Source organism: Equus przewalskii, chromosome 22 (assembly GCF_037783145.1).
Source record: "Equus przewalskii isolate Varuska chromosome 22, EquPr2, whole genome shotgun sequence".
In the NCBI taxonomy this organism is placed as follows: Eukaryota; Metazoa; Chordata; class Mammalia; order Perissodactyla; family Equidae; genus Equus; species Equus przewalskii.
The window spans coordinates 38,023,890-38,045,163 of record NC_091852.1 but is presented as its reverse complement, the minus strand read 5'-3'; the positions used below and the strand labels follow the sequence as shown (position 1 = coordinate 38,045,163).

The following is a 21,274-nucleotide window of genomic DNA, read 5'->3' as shown; positions in this document are numbered from 1 at the left end:
GCACAGCACAGACCAAGATAAAAAAGTCTCACTTGATCCAATTACACTGCTTATTAAGAGCTATTTAATGAGAAAGTCACACCTTTGAGTTATTAGAAGCTATAATAGTCCTGTAGAGTTCCAAACAAGTAAGCTAACAGAATTACCTTGATTCTAAATCATCTGCCAGCAGATTAATCCATCTGTCCCTGAGAAAAATTGTCTTCAACTTCCTCCAATCTCATTTTAATCAAGTATGTCAGCCTCAGTTGAGAGAGTAGAGTATTTTTGAAAGATTTGTTTAAGTATAGTTGATATACCAAGAAATGTATATATTGAATGTGTACCGTTTGATGAGTTTGGACACAGGGAAATACCTGTGATACCATGACCACAACCAAGGGAATAGACATATGCAACGCCTCCCAAAGTTTCCTTGTGTCCTTTGGTTTTTGCTTTTTTGTGGTAAGAAAACTTAATTAACAAATTTTGAAGTACACAATACCGTGCTGTTAACTATACGCAGTACGCTGCACAGCAGATCTCTAGAACTTATTCATTAGCGTAACGGAAACTTCATAAACTGTAGGTATTTCAAATTACTTAAATTACAGTACAAAAGGTTTTTCTTTTAATTTTCCAAACACATATACAACATCATACCTAAAAAAACCACAAATTTTTGTCCTCAATACACAAATTTTAGTGACTTTTTTTACGTTTTGGCATCTGTCGAAGAATAAAGAAAGGCCTTTCTGATATAACAACATTTGGACAGAGACCTGAAGGAAATAACGAGCATTCCAGACAGAAGGAACACTAAGGGCAACAACCTTGAGGTGGAAGCACACTTGGCAAGTTTAGGGATGATCGAGGACACCAGTGTGGTTGGTGCAAGTGAGCAAGTTGAGCAGTAAGAGACCACAGAGTGGAGCAGGGGCCCAGACTATCTGTGCCCCTGTAGGACTTATATGAGTGAGTGAGATGGGAAGTCCTAAAGAGTTGGGACAGGCGGATGGCATACTTGACTGTCATTTTTTTTTATTTAATTTTTTTGAGGAAGATTAGCCCTGAGCTAACATCTGCTGCCAATCCTCCACCTTTTTGCTGAGGAAGACTGGTCCTGAGCTAACATCCATGCCCATCTTCCTCCACTTTCTATGTGGGACGCCTACCACAGCATGGCATGTCAAGCGGTGCCACGTCCACACCCAGGATCCCAACCGGTGAACCCTGGGCCCCTGAGAAGCAGAACATGTGCACTTAACTGCTGCACCACCAGGCCGGCCCCTTGACTGTCATTTTTAACAGATCATTCTGGCTTCACTGGAGAAGAGACCATAAGAGGGCAAGGATGGCAAAGCGAGTCCAGTTGGTAGGTTACAGCAATAATCCAGGCAAGGAATCATATTGCCTTGGACAAGGAGAATAGCAGTGGAGATGATAAGAGGTCAGACCTTACATATATTTTGACAAAATTTGCAAAAGGATTGGCTGTGGAATGTAAGAAGAGTGAAGGATGCCCCCCAGATTTTTGGTTCAGACAACTGGAAGAAAGCAGCAGTCATATACTGAGATGCAGAAGACTAAAGGAGTCATTCACCTGTTTTTAAAACAATGCAGCAATGCACGAGTCTCCTAAGTCCTTGGGGTACAATTTACTATTGTCCTGTCGGCAAGGAAAGGCTATGTGACAAAAGGGTGCTAAGAGCAGAGCGTACTAGCTACGTCCACTTCTCAATTTTATTTGAAGCCAATCTTGACTACACACAATAAATGTTAAAATTTGTATGTTAGCTCCAGCCTGGATTTACATTCAAGTCATACCCAATACCAATGCTGCTGTCAACACCTGCCCCATCCTATCCATTTTTCAATCCCTACAAGGGCCCACTAAGCCCCAGCTATCTCAAACGACTTAAAATCTCACAAACTAAAAACAGAGATAGAGACAGACAAGGAGGGAGGAGAAACAAGCGAATTAGGAGGTAGGTGGGTAGATAATCCTCACTTCCCCATTTCCCCACCCTCTGTTATCCATTCCATTTCATATCTCCTTCCTGGCTCTATGTTAAATGTTCAATACATTCTGAAAGCATTGTGAATGTGGGTAAATGTAGGATTCAGGGAGGAGGGAGGGGAAAAAACTGGTTGTGAAGTGATACTGTAAACAGAAATGTGAAGAAAATTAAAATGAATTCATTTCTTTAAAAAAAACTTTAAAGATATGAAGTCACTTTGTTAATATATAATTGATTTGTGAATGAATCATCAATTGTTGCTGAAACTATTAGGTTAAAGGATGATGGGAACTTTATATAGAGGGATCAGGATGACCCCACCTGAACCCACTGATTCATCTTAGCATCACTAAAAGTGAGCACACCAGACATTGTGTCATCACGATGTGATGGAATACATCACATACGCAGAACCCTCTAGGAATATTCTTGCCAAAAGAATTCAAAATGGGTCTACACAGCTCTCTATATTTAACCAGCAATTTACAGGAGACACAAGAAATAGCAGAACAAGGTAAAGAAAACCACCTGCACAGCAAGAGGTTAAGTTCAAAATGTGGGACATTTTACAGGACAAATGATTCTGCTTCTTCAACAAATCGATGACATGGGAAAAAGAAGTGGTGGAGGGACTATTACAGTATAAGTGACTTCAGAGACATAATAACAATATAATTTGGGAACATTATTTGGATTTAGATTCCAACAAATCAACTGTAATAAGACATTCTTGGCAGAAATGAGAAATTCTGAAATACAGACTGAGTAACAGATAATATTAAGGAATTGGTGTTAATTTTGTTAGGTGTGATAATGACATAGTAATTATATTTAAAATAAAAAGTCCTTATGAAAGATAATTACCTTTTTTAAAAAAAAGCTAAAGGAGCAAAAAATGCTAGAGGAGAGATAAAACAACATCAACAAAATGTTGTTTGTTTAAACTAAGTTCATTTACTACAATCCCTACTTATGTGTGTCTTTGAAATTTTCCATAATAGAATGTTTTCAAGAATTAAAAAAAGGAAAAAAACTAACTAGAGGTTGTAAGATTGCAATGCGAACTGGTAAACAAATATACTACCATTTGCAACTACTAATCTGTGTGAACGAAGATCTCCTTGATGGGAGGCAACAAAACAATTAAAAGACAAAAGTAAATTGGAGGCTGAGCCATTGAAGAGACTATCATTTTTATTCATAATCACTAATTTCAAACATTATGCTCATTATAATAGCTTCATGTTTCAGAATCATTTTATAAGAAGTTCATGCTATAAATTAAAATTCAAATAGCTCTATTTTGACTAATAAAATATCTCTCTTACCTGAAGTTATCAATAAGAAATAGGTCCAACAGTTAAGAAGAGGTTTGGAAATTTTCTGTCTTAGACTATTCCTTTCACATATTAACTGTTTCAGCTTTGCTTTGAACAAAAATGTTATGAGTTACAACTCAAAGTGAAGAAGTTGCTATTAAGTACCTAAAGAGCTAGCATTCCATACAGTTGATTGGAGAATACGATACTCTTCTTTCAAAGCATGAAGAGCCTAGGGAGGAACACTTTGCTAGCCGACCTCTATAAAAACAGTGGGTCACAAAAGCATCCGCAAGAAGAGAGCAGGAATCTCCTCAGACAATAGCCCAGAATCTGCTCCAAGAGCATTCCCATAAAACATGGAAGAAATACCCAGGCCTGGAACAGGTTTGGTACCAAAAACCTACCTTTCATTCATTCATTCAACAAATATTTATTAGATGCCTATCTTGTGCCAGACACTCTACTAAGCACTGGGGATACAGACAAAAATCTCTGCCTTTGTAGAGGATTACATTCCTACTGGAGGGAAGACAAGAACAAGCAAAATAGTAAATGATACAACAGTTTATAAGATAAGTGCTATGGATGAAAGCAAGCCTGGGAAGGGGGCTAGGTAGTATTAGAAAGGGGTCCCAGTCTTAAAGAGGATGGTGATGGAAAGGCTGAAGACGTGACACGTAAGCAAAGACTTAAAAGGAGGTGAACAATGACTCCACAGCACAGTCTCAGCAAAGAGGACTCTAGGCAGAAAGAACGGCAACACAAAAGCCGTGGTGAGAACACACCTTGTATGTCTGAGGAACAGCTAAGAGGCTGTAACTGGGCAGATTTACTGAGTGAGGGGGAGAGGAAGTGGAAATGGAGGTGGAGAGGCAACTGAGGGGTCAGATCACGGCAAGCCTCACAGGCCACTGCACTGACTGCCTTTTACTTTGGGTAGCAATGGGAAGCCATTGGAGGGTTCTGGGCAAAAGAGAGAAGAAATCTAACTCATGTTCTAGAAATAAGCACCTTGGCTGCTCTGCTGACAATACTGTAGAGGGCGAAGAGAGACCAGAAGAGATCAAGTGGAAGGCTATGGTGAATTGCAAGAAATGGCCCCAAATTCCTGCATGCACCTTAAGAAGTAGTCTCTTTCTCCATCCCCTTGAATTTGGGCTTTCCTTGTGACCTGCTTTGATCAACAGCGGGGGGAGTGAAGTTGTGGGAGTTCTAAGTCTAGGTCTCAAACGGCCATGCAGCTTCCTCTCACGCTCTTGCTTCCATTAGACCGCCATGTAAGGAAGCATGGCATAGCTTACCGGACCTTGTGTAGCAGAGACAAGCTGTCCTAGCTGAAGCCTCCAAACCTGCCAGTTCCCATCCGCTACATAAGCGAGGGCAGGAAGATCAGCAAAAGAACTGTCCCTTCTCCCCCTCCGAGCCCAACCCAAATTGCCAATCCCAGAATCATAACCTAATAAGTGATTGCGGCTTTAAGCCACTAAATTTTGAGGCTCCATGGTAATAGATAACTGACACAGAGGCTACTGTAACTACAAGGACAGAGACAATGGGGGCTTAGACTAGAGTGAGAGCAGTGGGTAGTGAGAAGTACTCAGATTCTAGATATATCTCATGGATTGTGAGAGAAAGAGTCAAGGATGACACCTAGGTTTTGGCCTGAGTCATGGAAAGGATGGAGTTAGCACTAACTGAGCTGGGGAAGACCACAGGTGAAGCAGGTATAAGGAGGAAACCAGGAGCTGAGTCTGAGATTTCTATTAGTCATCCAAATGGAAATGCTGAGTAGGCACCTAGATATATGGAGGCTGGAGTTCAATGGAAAAGGTCCAGGCTGAAAATATAAATTTGGGAGTGAATAGGGGGTATTACTAGTATTTAAAGCTAGTATTTAAAAACTGACTGACACGATCAACAGGAGTATGGGCTCTAATCACTGAGCCCAGGAGCACTCCAATGTTAAGAGGTCAGAAAGATAAGAAAAAACCTTAGTAAAGGAGTTGAAAAGTAACTGTGAGGAAGGAGGAAAACCAAGAATTGCAGTATCTCTAATAATAAGGGGAGAAAGTGTTTCAAGAAGCAGAGAGTGATCATTTGTTTCAAAAAATGCTGATAGGAAGTGGTAACTATGTGACAGGATGGAGGTAGCGGCTAATACTGTGGTGGTAATCATTTTGTAATTTACGAACGTATCAAATCAAGATGTTGTATACCTTAAATTTACACAATGTTATGTGTCAATTTTATCTCAGTAAAGTGGGGGTGGAAATGCTGAGAGCTGACGTAACAGATGAGGATTAAAAACAGACCTTTGGATTTAGCAAAATGAAAGTCATTCACGACTTTGAGGAGAGCAATTCCTTTAGAGTGCTGAGGGAGAAAGCCTGATTAAATTGGGTTTAAGAAAGAATAGGAGGGGCCGGCTCCGTGGCCGAGTGGTTAACTTCGCACGCTCCGCTGAGGCAGCCCAGGGTTCAGATCCTGGGTGTGGACATGGCACTGCTCATCAGGCCACGTTGAGGCGGCGTTCCACATCCCACAACTAGAAGGACCTGCAACTAAGATATACAACTGTGTACGGTGGGGGAGATAAGGCAGGAAAAAAAAAAAAGAAGATTGGCAACAGTTGTTAGCCCAGGTGCCAATCTTTAAAAAAAAAATTTTTTAATTAAAAAAAAGAAAGAATAGGAGAGGGGCCAGCCCCGTGGTGTGGTAGTTAGGTGTGCATGCTCTGCTTCAGTGGCCTGCTCATCAAAGCTAAGCTGTAGCAGCAACCCACATACAAAAACTACACAGGGGCCAGCCTGCTGGTGCAGCAGTTAAGTGCGCACGTTCTGCTTCTCGGTGGCCTGGAGTTCACAGGTTCGGATCCTGGGTGCAGACATGGCACCACTTGGCAAGCCATGCTGTGGTAGGCATCCCACATACAAAGTAGAGGAAGATGGGCATGGATGTTAGCTCAGGGCCTGTCTTCCTCAACGAAAAGAGGAGGATTGGCAGCAGTTAGCTCAGGGCTAATCTTCCTCAAAAAAAAAAAAAAAAAGACAAAGATTGGCACAGCTGTTAGCTCAGGGCCAATCTTCCTTGAGCAAAAAGAGAAGGATTGGCAACAGGTGTTAGCTCAGGGCCAATCTTCCTTACAAAAGAAAAAAAAAAGAATAGAAGAAAAATAATTGGACATATGAGTATAGTTTTGCCATAAAGGGGAAAAAGAAATTGTGTGGTGGCTTAAAGGGGAAATGGGGTCAAGAAAGAGTGATTACTTTTTAAGAAAGGAGAAACAACAGCATGTTTATATACTGAAGGTAATATTCCAATCATGAGGGAAAATGTGATCTTGCAGCAGAGAGAGATGCTGGAATCAAACCTCTGAGTGAGTGAAAGGAGCACGAGCTTATGTGTGAGTGAGCAGTTGTCCTTAGAAACCCAGAAACTGTTCAACAAGACTCTAGGTCCTAAAATAACAGGAGGGAAATCAGAGGTAAATGCAGGTATGCCCACCTCCCCTGTCCATGGCAACTCTCATTAGTATCAAGGCACTTTCACACCTCTGAGCCCGGAACTGACCTAAAAGTGTTCCACATAACCTCCCAGGCATCCTAACAATAGATGAGAGTTGTCACATGTAAAGAATAGTATTCACCAAAGTATTTTGGAAGTCGAAAGGCCAACAAGAGGTGCATAAAAGCAAACAGGTCATTGCCTCTCCTTTCTCCGACAAATAACGCAAATATTCACTGGAGATATATACGTTATTTTTAACTTTAGAAACAGTACATACTATTCTTGCTGTCCTACTATAACAGAAACTATCGTGATTTGGTGGGTAAAAGTTAACAACAGGAAGCTTCAACAAATCTTGACATCCTTCATTTGGAACTTCAAAACCAGCCATATGCTTCAGAAACACTCTGTCACCCTCAGTCACCTGCCCCCCTCTTCACCAAGCAGCCTTCGCTCCTCCCAACCTTCTGGACTCTGATACCATGGTCAAGGAGCTTTCTTACCTCCTCAGCCTCTTCATTAGATGCTCCCCTACCTCCTAGGCCTCATGGAAACTAGACTCTCCATCTTGGGTGAGTCTAGTGAAGTGAAGGCTAATCATCCTTCCAAGCTCCGAGGCCCAGAAGAATGTTTCCAGACCATTTCCCCAGGAACCTCTGAGGGCATGCCATCCAAATATCTTCTTCATCTCTCAAGTATACAAATCACTACCAGAGGCAATCTAAAACCGCAGAGACCATAGTCTATTTCTCCAACCTGGGTCCCACAGTCACCTGAAGTCAATGTCGAGGTGAGTGATTCATCCAACACACCAGTCTCATTGTTCTTGAACATCTCCATATCACCTCCATTCCAGTCAACTCCATCCATGGTCAAACCCTATGTTCCATCGGCACCCTAAAATCTTAAAACTCCAATACTCCACACTGACTACACAGTACTTGTATCCTACCAGCTCTCTCCCTTACACCTACATACACTTGTATCTTTACCTCATCCAGACTTCTCATCCCTTGAACCAATAATTTTTCTCAGTCTTTCAGCTCCTGCTGGCTTCACCACCTCTACCCAGTCTAAACCTCACATTCCATCACTTCAACCACTCTCTTGCCAATATTTTGAACTCCCTTGCACTCCTATCATATGTTCACAAAAAAAAAGTCCAAATACTGGATCATTCCAACTATTCATCATTTCTGGTTCTACTAAATTTTGCTACAGAAAGTCACACAATTATATGAACTAGTATCATTACAAATTAATGATCTTTTTTTTTAAAGATTGGTACCTGAGCCAACAACTGTTGCCAATCTTCTTTTTCTTTTTTCTTCTCCCCAAAGCCCCCAGAACATAGTTGTATATTCTAGTTGTGAGTGCCTCTGGTTGTGACATGTGGGATGCCGCCTCAGCATGGCCTGAGGAGCGGTGCCATGTCCATGCCTGGGATCCAAACCAATGAAACCCTGGGCTGCTGAAGCAGCAGAGCAAACTTAACCACTTGTCCACAGGGCCAGCCCCCAAATTAATGATCTTTGCTTATCTGGTAAAGGTTCTTAAAATCTCTAGTCAGCTCTCTCTTCCATTCCCTGTAGCATTTGACAGCTGACCATGCTCTCCTTCTCAAATTCTCTCCTTCCTAGCGCTCCACTGTCATTAGGCTGTTCCCTCTCATTCTCCATCACCGGATCATCTTGCTTATACAGTGGTGCCTCCCACAGTTTCTCTGGTTTTATTCTCTCTTATTCCACACACTCTGTCTTGGGTATCACATCTATTCTCACACTGTTTTAACTACCACCTATATACTCTTAACATCCTCATCTCTACACAGCCTAGAATCCCCTTTTCATCTTCAGACCTGTGCAGCCAACTGCCCATTGAACAGCACCAACTGTGTAACCCAAAGGCACGTCCAAGACTGATCTTATTCTCCTATACATCTGATAATCCTCATGAGATACCTATCTTGGGAAGTCATAAACCTAGGAGGCATCCTTGATTCCACCTTTTCCTCATCCTGCATGTCAACTGGACACCAACTCGATCACCTTAATATATCCTGAATCCATTCTGTTCTCTCAAGCCCCACTGCATAATTTGGAGTTCTATCACATCTTGCCTCCACAAACCAGCCTTGCTCCACTACATTTCACTCCTCACACTGCCACACGAAACTGATCTTAACTTTCCTCTACTTAAAATCTCTTACCCACGGATCACCACAGCCTCAAGGATAAAGTTCAAAATCTTTAACATGGTAGGGAAGAAGCCCTTTCATTATTTAGACTCTGTTTACTTATTAAACCTCATCTCTCTATTCTCTCCTTAATATGTCAAGAGTCTATGTTTTGTCTCTAACGTGCCCATATGGTTTACTTCTTTCTTGTGCCTGGAATGCCTTATCCTCCACCCTCAGCAACTAATTCCTACTTGCTTTTAAAATTCAGTTCAAGTGAAAAATCCTCCAGAAAGCCTTCTCTGAACCTCCTAAAATCTCACACTCACACAGTTTGCCTCTATCCCCCTCAGTACTCTACGCCTAAATCTACTTATAATGTTTATCTCATTGTATTTTGGCCTTGTCTGTTGGCTTCCATGCAATACTACAGTTTCTTGAAGAAAAGTCTTAGGTATTTGGGACTAAAGGAAATGCCCTGTCTTTGTTGAGTGAAAAAAACAAATAATGAATATCTTTAATATCTATGACTCTTTAAAAATTCCATTTACTTATATGTTTCAGCAATTCAAAACAACTTCAATAAAAAGTTTTCTTCACTCCCTCCATGTTTATGTCTTAATTGTATATACTAAAACCTGAAGGTTTGATTGCATAAACCAACCAGCTCAATGATTGTTAAATAGAGTAAAACTAAAAGTAAATTCTGAAAGCAGCTAGGCCAGAGAAAAAGATTTGTCAGGAGAGGAGGGAAAGGTACACCCTGGCAGCCAGAAAACCTCCTAAGAAAACTGTAGTTACAACCTTCATAATTATAACATTTCTTCAACATGCTTAGCCAGCAAATTAACAAGCAGTCATTTATCTGACCAACGAGAGATTAGAAGATATATTCTAATACACCAGAAAGAACTTAAATGTCCAGTTTAGAAGCTTGAGTGGAATGCTTCATTGGTCCCCAGGCAAGTGAAAAGATAAGTCTTAAATAATAACAAACTGACTGTTTATGCAGTTTAGATTCTCAACTTCCTTGGGCCTAAAGAAATGTTTTTCCATCATGAACAATGGAAAATTGTACGGTATTTAATGTCAAAGCTTTTGAAATGTCTTCAAAACATATAAAACTAAAGTAACTCAGGCTAACTGAATGAAAGCCAATGTAAATTAACAAAATTTAAAAATCATACATGCAATTTTATTACTCTCAGTGTGACTTGGATTAGGTTAAAAAATTATGAGGCCAGAAGTACTTGGGGGACCCAATTTATAAAAACAACAGTGTTCAATCTATTGGTTGAAAATAGATGAGATCTTCCACACTGCTTGAAAAGTTTGTTTCAAATAATTTAAATGGGAAAAAAATTGACAAACATCCCTGTCCTATTAGCTTAGCAAATCTTATTTCCTATCATGTGGAAATAGTACACAATATCTCCATCCAATGTATCACTAATTGTGAATCACAGATTTATATTATACTTACATAACGATACTATATTATATACTCATCTCTAAGTCTGTGGCACTTTTTAAAAATATACAATACTTACAGCTTTCACATCTCCTGAAGACACACGTATTGCCCACTTAATAAAGTTTAAATTATCACCCTAGGATTCTTTTTTATAAAAGATAAACTGAGTTCACTATGATAAACCAAGAAATATGGTTTAAGATGAAGTTTTACTATAGACCCACCAATAATCCTGACACTATTATTTCCTTATACTTCTTCCACATATATTGTAACTGTATTTTTCATTATGTTTTTTTTCTCAAATTTTAAACTAGAAAAGACTCTACTTGGATTTCTTTCCTTAGCTCTTACATTTCTCCTCAATCTTTCCATCTTGATCTGGTCCATTTCTAGAACTAGAAAGGTCTAGCAAAAGCAAAATTTTGAAACGTTATATTTTCTTAAATTTTCACAGCCCCTAATAGTGATATAAACAATTAATTCAGCTAATGGTTTGTAGACAATATCCAAAAAGTATCACAAGGCTATGAATATTATGTCTCAGAAAATTATTTTAGAAATCACTTTACACCTGCAGGAATGCCAAACAATCTACTTGTAAGTACCAACAATCAATCAAAAACTAAATGCTTATTACAGCTCTATGGGCATCTTAAATAAGTCAAACTAATGATTTCTTTACCTTTTGGTTATCAATTCTCAAGCAGAGGCAGGAATCAATTAAAATCCAATAAAATTTAGTTTGATAAAATAAAGGTTAACATATAGATATGATATTGATAGACATTAGCCAGGTGATGGTAACTACCTAACACTAACCACGTAAGCAAGTAACCAAGGCAGAAGTTTTAGCTACCACTAATCTACCAAAGCAAGTCAAATGCTTTGAAAATTGCATTCTTATCCCATTGTTTTTCTATCATACCTTTCTATGTAACATTAAAAAGCTCCTTCTAATTGCCTTTCAGAATTTAGATGAGTCATAGTGCTTTGTATGCAGCCATGGGATGTGAACCAAAATTGTAAACATGCACTTGCTTACTAGTCAAAAAGTGAACGTGGACAGACTCAGAAAGATTAAAATATAATCACAAAATACATCCTGTGTTTTTAAAATAGTCACTTGCCAACTGTCAACACAGTTCAGTAAATATGCCTGTCCTCAATGAACATCTCAAAATTACAGAATACTTCTAATCCCATCCCTCACTTCACAGGCACCTGAGACCCAGGGTCTTCAGTGGTTACAGTGAGCAGGATGACACCTCAGAGCCATCAGGGTCTGAAGTTTACTAGAGGTCAAAGTAGGAAAACTGAATGAGGTCCCAAAAGAATTCTATCTTATGATACAGGATTATAAGCTTTTGTACCTAAATCTAGAACCTGAAACTAAACCATCAACCAAAACTTCCATCTCAAATCTAGACAACACAACGGGCAGATAAAAACTGGAAGAAAAGGCAAGGAATGCCCATTTTAGTTTCGGGCATAAGACCCTGACCATTAGGAATCCATCAAAAAAGTTTGTTGCATGGATGAATGGATAACTGCATGATACTTAAGAGGATGACTTCATTGATTTTAAAAGCTCCAAATTCAGGAACTAAACTGAGGGATCAGGATGCCACAGCTGAAATTAAAACTCGTGGAGAGTAGGTGCAACACAACTGCAGGTCTCTCTCTGCAAATCTCCGCATAGCTGTTGCAGACATTTCAAAACAAACATACACAGACACTATTTCTTCAGGTAATTCCCGCAAGTGAGGACAGAGCCAGAGAACCAGGACTGAAAAGAGGCCCTGCTCACCCATAAGCCTTTGTATTCAAGTGGACAGGATCTGAGTGAGTCACTGGGAATGAGGAGGACAGTCACCCCAGGCCAGGCAGGATGCGATCATAATCCCCTGCGCTGCCCTCGACTAGGGAAGCGGTCAAGGGAGAGTAGGATGACTGCAACCTGCTGCAGAGAAGTGTGCAAGGATCGCGCCGACGTGCTGGCGAGTCAGGATCCCCCTGAGCCCTACCGCAGGCACCGAGCCGGCCCCACCCAGGCATCCCCGAGCTCTCTAACGCAGAAGGCCTAGTCCTCCACGAGTTCAGAACCCCGACAGGACAGGAGGGGAGCAAACGGCAAGACCTGTCCCCTCCCCGGACGCCTTACGCTGCGACGCGGCCCTGCCGCCACATGCTCCCCTGCCCCATCTCCCAGCACAGGCCCGGGCCCGCAGGGCCTCAGCTGCCCTCCACGCAAGCGGACACAGGCCACAGGCGGGTGCTACCCGGCTGCCTCGGAGCAGCCAGCAGCGGCCCGCAGCCCGCCGCCTGCCACCCCGCACCGCTTACCTCCCTTCTGCCACAAGCTCACCCCCGCGCCGGCTGCCTGACGTGGCCCGCCCCGCCGTCTCGAACGCCCGGGGGCGGGGACTGAGGAGAGACAGCCAATGAACGGCAGGCAGCTAGGGCCTGCCCCGCCTCCTCCGGCCTCGGCCCGCCCCCTCGCGCGAGCGCACGCGCGCTCTAGGCCAGGGCCGCGCACTGCGGCTGGAAGGCGGCGTGGGCGGCCTAGCAGGGCTCCGCACGCCCGCGGGCAGGAAGGGCCGCGTGCGCAGGTGCGGGCTGAGGGGTGCAGCCAGTGTGGAGTGAGCCCAGGGGAAAACAGATGAAAGGAGTTTGCGTGGAGATGCGGCTACAGCGTGTCTGGGTAGTCCTGTTGGCAGCCTGCCCCTGTGCAGCTTTTGGCGATGCAAAGCAGCTTTTTGATATTTGGAGATTTTGTTTCCCGAGGAAAAAAATAGTACCGATAGCATTAAGGATTCAAAAACTTTAACGCAGGCCGCCGACCTGCCGCTTTGTTCTTCCCCGTGTAGCTGCAGCTTGGTAGCTTTACTTCCCTTGGCCAATACAGAACACCGCAGCTCTGATGCTGCACTGGTACACCCACCTGTTGGATGACAGGTTTAAGGCCAGGCATTTCTGCTAATTTAATCTGGGAAAATCGGATTAAATCTGATCTGACACACGTGATTGTTACTATTATTGTTATTGTTGTTATTTTTGTGTAATACTTCTTGAGTGTCCACCCGTGCATGAACATGCATTTCTTTTTTTTTTCTTTTTGATTTAACTGGGCATTCTGTATTTTCTTTTTAAGATTGGCCCTGAGCTATCTGTTGCCAATCTTTTTTTTCCTTCTTCTCCCCAAAGCCCCCCGGTACATAGTTGTATATTCTAGTTGTAGGTTCTTCTAGTTCTGTTTTGTGGGATGTGGCCTCTGCATGGGCTGATGAGCGGTGCTAGGTTGGTGCCCAGAATCCAAACTTGCCAAACCGGCCGTGGAAGCAGAGTGGGAACTTAACCACTAGGCTATGGGGCGGCCCGTTAAAATGCATTTTCATAGGAAGTCTGTAAGACACCTGGCACAATGGAACAGAAGCTAAAAGAAGCAGCAGGAAAAAATGAGAAGATTATGAAGGAATATAATTCTGGTTGTGGATGACAGAAGTGGAAATTACATACACGATGAAAGAGTTAAGACAAGTTGCTCTAGGGAACCTGACTTGCCCAACAGTTTCTAAACCCTGGTGCACCATTAGAAGCATTTGGGGAGCTTTTTTAAAAATACCAGTGCCTGGGCCCTGTCTCTAGGAATTCTGATTTAATAGCTCTGCTGTGGGCCTTGGCATCGATATTTTTCTAAGTTTCCAAAGTCATTTTAATGTGCTGATGAGAAGTTATACTTCTCATTTGTAGGAAGGATTCGATCCCCCATACTCCACTTCAGAGAAGTAATTATATACCACAGACTATCTTCAGTTCTCTGAATAACCTATTATGCCTTCATTCTGCAAGAATTTATCTATATTAATTTTGAACCTACTTATATATTCAATCTCTGTTATCCTTTGAGAGAAAGGAGTTTTATAAGGTTTGTAATTGCCTTCTTGATTTTATGGACTTTGATGATATTCTCCTTCAGTCTTAATCATTTCAAACGCACCAGCGCTTCTTTTAGGACCATTTTAATTATTTTTTTTTTAATTCTTCCTCTATAACCATATTTCTTGAGACACGATCAAAATTATAATTGAACACTTAACTATGGGAGCAGCTTTCTTCTAAATGTATCAACTCATTTAATCCATAGAACAACTTTATAAAGCAGGTACAATTATTATCCACATTTTATAAATAAGAAACCTTAGACGCAGTGGGTGAAGCATCTTGGCACAGGACATGAACCTAGCTGGTGGCAAAACTGAAATTTGAATCCAGACATCCTGGCTCTCAATAAATAAATGTACTGGCTCTGTTAGAGAAAGGCTGGTTTGGGGATTGTGTGGGGAAACAGCCTTTTAAAGAATGGTGGTGGGGCTGTCATTTTTCATTTTTGAAACTTACCTTAGATTCAGATTTGGAGGCAGGATTGAGGGACTTAGACTGGTAAACCCAGAGCCTAGAACTGACTTGACTGCTTGCTGCAGATCTCATGCTATGCTGGAAGTACAGGGGCTCACCCCTGACGCAGGCTCGGTGAGTCAAGGAGTGGAAAGAAAGATTTCTTGGACTCTCAAGTTCTGGCAGTAGTGCTTTTTATTCAGAGGATAGCATGGGGACAGGACCCATGGGCAGTAAAGAGCTGCAGGCATGGGGACGGGACCCATGGGCAGTAAGAGCTGCAGGCGTGGGGACGGGACCCATGGGCAGTAAGAGCTGCAGGCGTGGGGACGGGACCCATGGGCAGTAAGAGCTGCAGGCGTGGGGACGGGACCCATGGGCAGTAAGAGCTGCAGGCGTGGGGAAGGGACCCATGGGCAGTAAGAGCTGCAGGCGTGGGGACGGGACCCATGGGCAGTAAGAGCTGCAGGCGTGGGGACGGGACCCATGGGCAGGAAGAGCTGCAATGTGTTGAGGGTTAGAGCTAAATTTATAAGGCATAGGTATGTGAGTTATTTCTTTACAAGACAAAGGCAAGATCATGAAAAAATCGTTAAAATGGTATCAGTCCAGGTGGGGTCTGGTTATTGGGTGGTCCTATAACTTTAGATAAGAATCAGATCGATTAAGTCAGGACATCCTATGCTTCCCGAGGATGATATAGATTGGGTATGTAGGGCAGGTCACCTTGGGCTTCTCTCCCTGGGGCAGCCTTGATCCTCATCAACCCCCTCCTGGGATATACTCACTCTGCGCTGGGATGTACTCCTTCCATGCATGCCTGTAGTTCAGCAGGGGTCCTTTCACCTTTTAATTATTTAATCTATTGTTATACCAGGCACTGCGCTAGCCATGAGAGATAACAAGATGAAAGACACAATCCAGAGCCACAGGAAGCCAGCAGCTCATCCTGGAGGCCACAACAGCAACCATCAGATTTATTTGGATAAGAAGTATAGCCTTTTAGAACCTTCTAGAAAAATCTCAGAAGCTGCCAGTCCATGGCAAACTTTTCACAGACAAGTGCTGAAATGAAAGAAAAGGACAATGTATTGAGTTTTCATAAAAATAAATTTATTCCGTTTAAAAGATTGTCCTTTTTCTGAGATTATACTTTGGTTTTATATTAAAAATGTTCTCTCTTGTCTGAAATGATAATTACTACGTTATAGTTGTTGGAAGTTTTGTTTATTTTAATGGCCTTAAAGTCCTATCTTGGTTCTCAAAATTTTTTTATGTTTGACTGATTTAGTCTAGTCAATTTACAGAAAGGAAAACTAAGATTCCAGAGGGAATCCAGCTCTGTTTCCACTACATGCCCATTGGAACAGCCTTTCACACACAGGGCTAGAAATTTTAGAAAATAATAATAACAAATGTAAAAGGAAATCAGGGTCAAGGTTAGACAACAAAGTTTAGAACAGGTTCTGATGGGCCAGCTGTGATGTTGGCCTGGAGGAGAAGGCTCCTGCCTGCTTAGCTAATCAGATTAGCTAAGTGGCTTGGTTTCCTTCTGAGCTGAAAGCAGTGGACTATTTGTAGTGGCATTTTTTTTTTTTAAGATTTTATTTTTTTCCTTTTTCTCCCCAAAGCCCCCCAGTACATAGTTGTATATTCTTCATTGTGGGTCCTTCTAGTTGTGGCATGTGGGACGCTGCCTCAGCGTGGTTTGATGAGCAGTGCCATGTCCGCGCCCAGGATTCGAACCAACGAAACACTGGGCCGCCTGCAGCGGAGCGCGCGAACTTAACCACTTGGCCACGGGGCCAGCCCCTGTAGTGGCATTTTGATTGAGGAAAGACCTAGGGAAGGTCGGCTTGATTGAGTAGGGCACGCCCATATCTGATACGGATATTTGGAGCCCTAGACAAGGGGTTCACTGAGAATCGGCCTAGGGAGAATATTTGAGAAACAGCAGGGAGAGGGTGGACCCTCATGTTGATCCGTGCTGGGTGAGCTGAGGAGTTGAAAGAAAGATTTCTTGGACTCTCAAGGTCTGGCAGTAGTGCTCTTTTATTCAGAGAATAGCATGGGGACAGGACCCATGGGCAGGGAAGAGCTGCAGTGGACTGAGGGTAGGGCTAACTTTATAAGGCATAGGTATGTGAGTTGTTTTTTACCAGACAAAGGAAAGATCATGTAAAAAAGTTGTTAAAATGGTATCAGTACAGGTGGGGTCTGGTTATCTGTGATCAGGTCACTTTGTCCTATGCTTCCTGGAGGGTGGATAGATCAGCCTGTAGGCCAGATGCCTTGGGCTTCTTTCCCTGGGACAGCCTTGATCCACATCAGTGTGGCCAGTGGGAGGAGAATCAGCTTCATTCCTGTAACCCAGAGAGAGTGATCTAGACGTAGTACCACAAGACCCAGCTCAGATGGGAATTTCAATGGAAGGATTAAAACAGCCTTCAAATCTGTGTATTATTATCTGGATAGACTTATACTGCACGTGCAAATGAACTCTTTACCTTTTAAATATTCAAGACAAACCATTGTCTTGAAGAGGTAAGCAGGCAGACAGCATTTCTCTCTTGAACTCCTTGTATTATTACCCCTGAAATAGTTAAGCAGTTAGTTCTCTATTGTACCAGACCCTTTAGATAAGTACACTTTTTGAAGTCAGTACAGAAGGGCCTATTGACTTTAACAACAACAAAAAAAGAAAGAGAGCAAGAAAAATGTGTCCACTCCCAAGTCATTAACTGAACTGAAAAGAATATGCTAACAAAAAAAGACACTGTAGTCTGAATCCTGTACTGTGAGGGAAGGTCATGTCCCCCACAGCATCAGGAGAGACACAAAGCCTTGAACTCAGGCCCAAGCATGCTGGGCCAGCTCGACACACCCACGCATTCATCAGCAGGCACAAGACTGGGAGGAGAGATTCAGAACTGAGTCACAGGGCTCCACTGTCAACACATAACTGAAAGTAACCTTATTAGATTTCATTACATGTGAGTATATGGCTCCGATGGCTCCCCATTTCTTTCAGAGTAGAAGCCAAAGTCCTTCAAAGGCTAACAAGCTATATGTCATTTGCTTACCCTGCACCAGGCACCTCCATCCCTAACAAACATACACACACTTACTCAGCCTGTTGCGTCTTCGACCTTGCCTTCTACACTCCTCGGAGGCCCAGCTCACTCCATGCCAGTCAGCCTGCCTCCTTGCTGCTGCTGCAAGAGCTTAGCACTTCCCCCACATGTCTTCATGACTCATTCCATTGAATCATTCAAGTCTTTGCTGGGATGTTACCTTATGGATTAGGCCCACTCTATCAGTCTGGATCCCAACAGGAAATAGATAATACAATCGAATTAGGAAATTGGAGGAGAGTTTAATAAGGGACTATAAACAAAGGTGTAGGCAAGGAGCAAAGAGATCACAAGGGAGACTCAGTAACATTAGGGTCCCAGAAATCACCCCTGAGCCTAACGGGGCAAGGGCAAGGAGTAGTTACCAAACGTGAAGAAGGCTGTGTGCATACACAGGAATACCTGACAGGAATTAGGGCTTTTCCTCGGGGAACGCAGCCAGTCCACAGCGACCCAACAGGACAAGAGAACAGGAAATACCTTGACCTCACTCATTCTCCTCTCCCCTTCTGGTCTTCTGAAGCAAGGGAAGCCAATGATGCTCTTCAAAGTGGTCAGCCTTCTAGGGCACAGTGAAGGGGCAAAAAGAAGATATCTGGCAAATTTACCTTGATCACCTGTAACACTCAGCTTTTGCTGTGAAACAAACCACCCACAGAAATTAATGGCTTAAAATCACAAACATTTATTCATTCTCAGGATCTTGTGGGTTGCCTAGGCAGTTCTTCTGATATAGACTGGCTTTACTGGTCCCTCCTGAGTCTACTTATAAGTCTGCAGTCAGCTGGCAGCCTGGCTGGTCTAGGATGGCCTCATTCCCATGCCCAGTGCTTTGCTCAATGTCAGCTGGGACAATAGGGATGTTGTGGCCATGATTCTCACTAACTGTAACCCATCACTTTTCTTTCTCGTGAGACAGTATCAGATCCTTGCTAATATCAAGATACATTGCTTCAATGGAATTCCCATGTTAAAACAATCCCGATTTTTATTTGACTGTCAGTGATCCCAGCCCCAGGGGATGGAACATGATTGATCTAAACCAGCAGTCAGAAAATTTTTTCTGAAATGAACCAGAGGGTAAATATTTTAGATTTCTGAGCCAAGAGGCAAAATTGAGGATATTATATAGATTCTTAAATAGCAAGAAAGAAAACAAATTTCCACAAAGTTCTTGTTGATGAAATTCAATATATAATGATAATTGAGTACGATCATTTGTAATCAGGTCTACTAATGAGAAGAATGGAATAATTCATTAAATTGGGTTCCAAGTTAGTATTTCCAGGCTGGATTTCCTTTCACCAATATTAATGTATACATTCCGTTCTTAAGGGCTTTTTCCTCTTCATTTTAAGGCTTCTACTCCTTGAAATTTGTTCCCCAGAGTTCAGATGCGTGGCTTTTTGTATATATGTAATTTTATCCACATGTGTATTTCATGATAAGACTATAGAGTTCTAGTTAGCATGACACGTTTATAAGATTGTAGGTATCTATGATACAATACATCACACATTATATCCAGGATATAATAATTTCATTGCCTTATGACAGAAGATCAGAAAGGTAATAAAAAAATAAGCCAGAATATATCTACGTAAAGAGAGAATATTCTGTATACAATCAGAGTGTCTTGTACAGTTAGTATTTACTAATAGGAATTTCTAAGATTTTGAATAATAATCATTATTTTCTGGTATCAAGTTAATAGAGTTGTTAGAGGTAAGACTCAGTTAATACGCAAAGATAATCCAAAAGCAATCAGTCATTCCAAAGTGCCTACTATGGAGAGAGTGGTTAAGAGCTTAGACTTTGGAATCAGAGAAATATGGGTGCCAATCCCACAGGTTACCCAACTCTGTGACCTTGAGCAAACTGCTTTAACTCTCTAAGTGTCATTTTCCTTATCCATAAAATGAGGATAATGATAATATTTACCTCATGAGGTTGCTTAAGGATTAAGTGAGATCATTCATATAAAACCCTTAGCCAGTCGCTAAACAACAAATCTACACTTCTCCCATCATTGTATGGAAGATATTGGTCTGTAATTTCTTTTCTTTTTTTTTTAAAGATTGGCACCTGAGCTCACATCTGTTGCCAATCTTTTTGTTTCCTTCTTCTTCTTCTTCTTCTCCCCAAAGCCCCCCAGTACATAGTTGTGTATTTTAGTTGTGAGTGCCTCTGGTTGTGCTATGTGGGGCGGTGCCAGGTCCCTGCCCAGAATTCGAACCCACGAAACTCTGGGCTGCTGAAGCAGAGCGCATGAACTTAAGCATTTGGCCACAGGGCCAACCCCTGTAATTTCTTTTCTTATCTTACAATACCTTGGTCTGTAATTGGTCTGTAACTTCGAGTCACGTACACTCGAGTTCATCTATCCATCCATTCCTTCAACAAGTATAAACACTTACTACGGGGGGCCAGCCCGGTGGCGCAGCGGTTTCTCACATTCCACTTCTCGCAGGCCAAGGGTTCGCTTGTTTGGATCCTGGGTGCAGACATGGCACCACTTGGCAAAAGCCATGCTGTGGTAGGCGTCCCACATATAAAGTAGAGGAGGATGGGCATGGATGTTAGCTCAGGGCCAGTCTTCCTCAGCAAAAAAGAGGAGGATTGGCAGTAGTTAGCTCAGGGCTAATCTTCCTCAAAAAAAACACACTTACTATGTACCAGGCCTTGGGCCCATGTAAGAGGTCAAGAAATATCAGTCATTATTATTGTTGCTGCTGTTAAGTTCTCACTATGTGTTTAATAAACACCATGAACTAAAAAGATGCATAAGAAACTCATGCTGCCATCATAGGCTTGCAAGATTTTAAAATGACTTTTAACTTTATTTTCTTAACTTTCTTTATTTTCTCCAATTCTCCACAATTTCTCAAAGATCAACCATTTCATTTGCAAACATCCCAGAATCAGAGCTGGCTGCATGGGTGTGTGACCTGAGTAGTCACCCAGGGCCCCACACTCAGGGAGTTTCGTTTAGGCCTCTGCTATTGCTTTCTTGAAATTCTCAATAACTTTTCAACAAGGGCCCTGCAGTTTCTTTTTTTCACTAGGTCTTACAAATTATGTAGCTGGTCCCACCCAGGATATAATATTTCTGGGCCTTAAAATCCAGAATTCATTTAGAACAACTGGGTATTCTTCCAGCTATTTCTCAGGCTTCTGTTCTCTTACTATTTTGGTTTCTGCTGATTTGGTTATAAGGAACAGAATCCCCTCAAACCAGCTCAATTAAAGAAAGGGTTAATGTA

The 21,274-nt window shown here is 42.1% G+C and overlaps 1 protein-coding gene and 1 long non-coding RNA gene across 10 annotated transcripts in view; both read right to left on the bottom strand.

Moving 5' to 3' along the window:
* Nucleotides 1-12,902, bottom strand: part of FOCAD (focadhesin) — a 270,485-nt gene extending 257,583 nt beyond the window's left edge. For 2 of the 9 annotated variants that reach the window (XR_011531312.1, XM_070589690.1), the window contains exon 1: nt 12,826-12,895. Coding sequence is in view for 2 of the 9 variants with exons in the window: in XM_070589689.1 (XP_070445790.1) it covers nt 12,290-12,293 (4 nt within the window). In the remaining 7 variants the exon portion in view is untranslated. Of the gene's footprint in view, nt 1-12,289 lie in introns of all 9 variants that reach the window. The other 7 variants (XR_011531311.1, XM_070589693.1, XM_070589694.1 and 4 more) reach the window with 6 other exon arrangements.
* A 4,016-nt stretch (nt 12,903-16,918) lies between these two features.
* LOC139078386 (uncharacterized) lies at nt 16,919-18,089 on the bottom strand. Its single transcript, XR_011531309.1, has 3 exons — nt 18,006-18,089; nt 17,385-17,470; nt 16,919-17,240 (listed from the first exon to the last, which is right to left on the bottom strand). It is a non-coding gene; the product is annotated as an uncharacterized lncRNA (long non-coding RNA).
* Between the last annotated feature and the right edge of the window lie 3,185 nt (nt 18,090-21,274).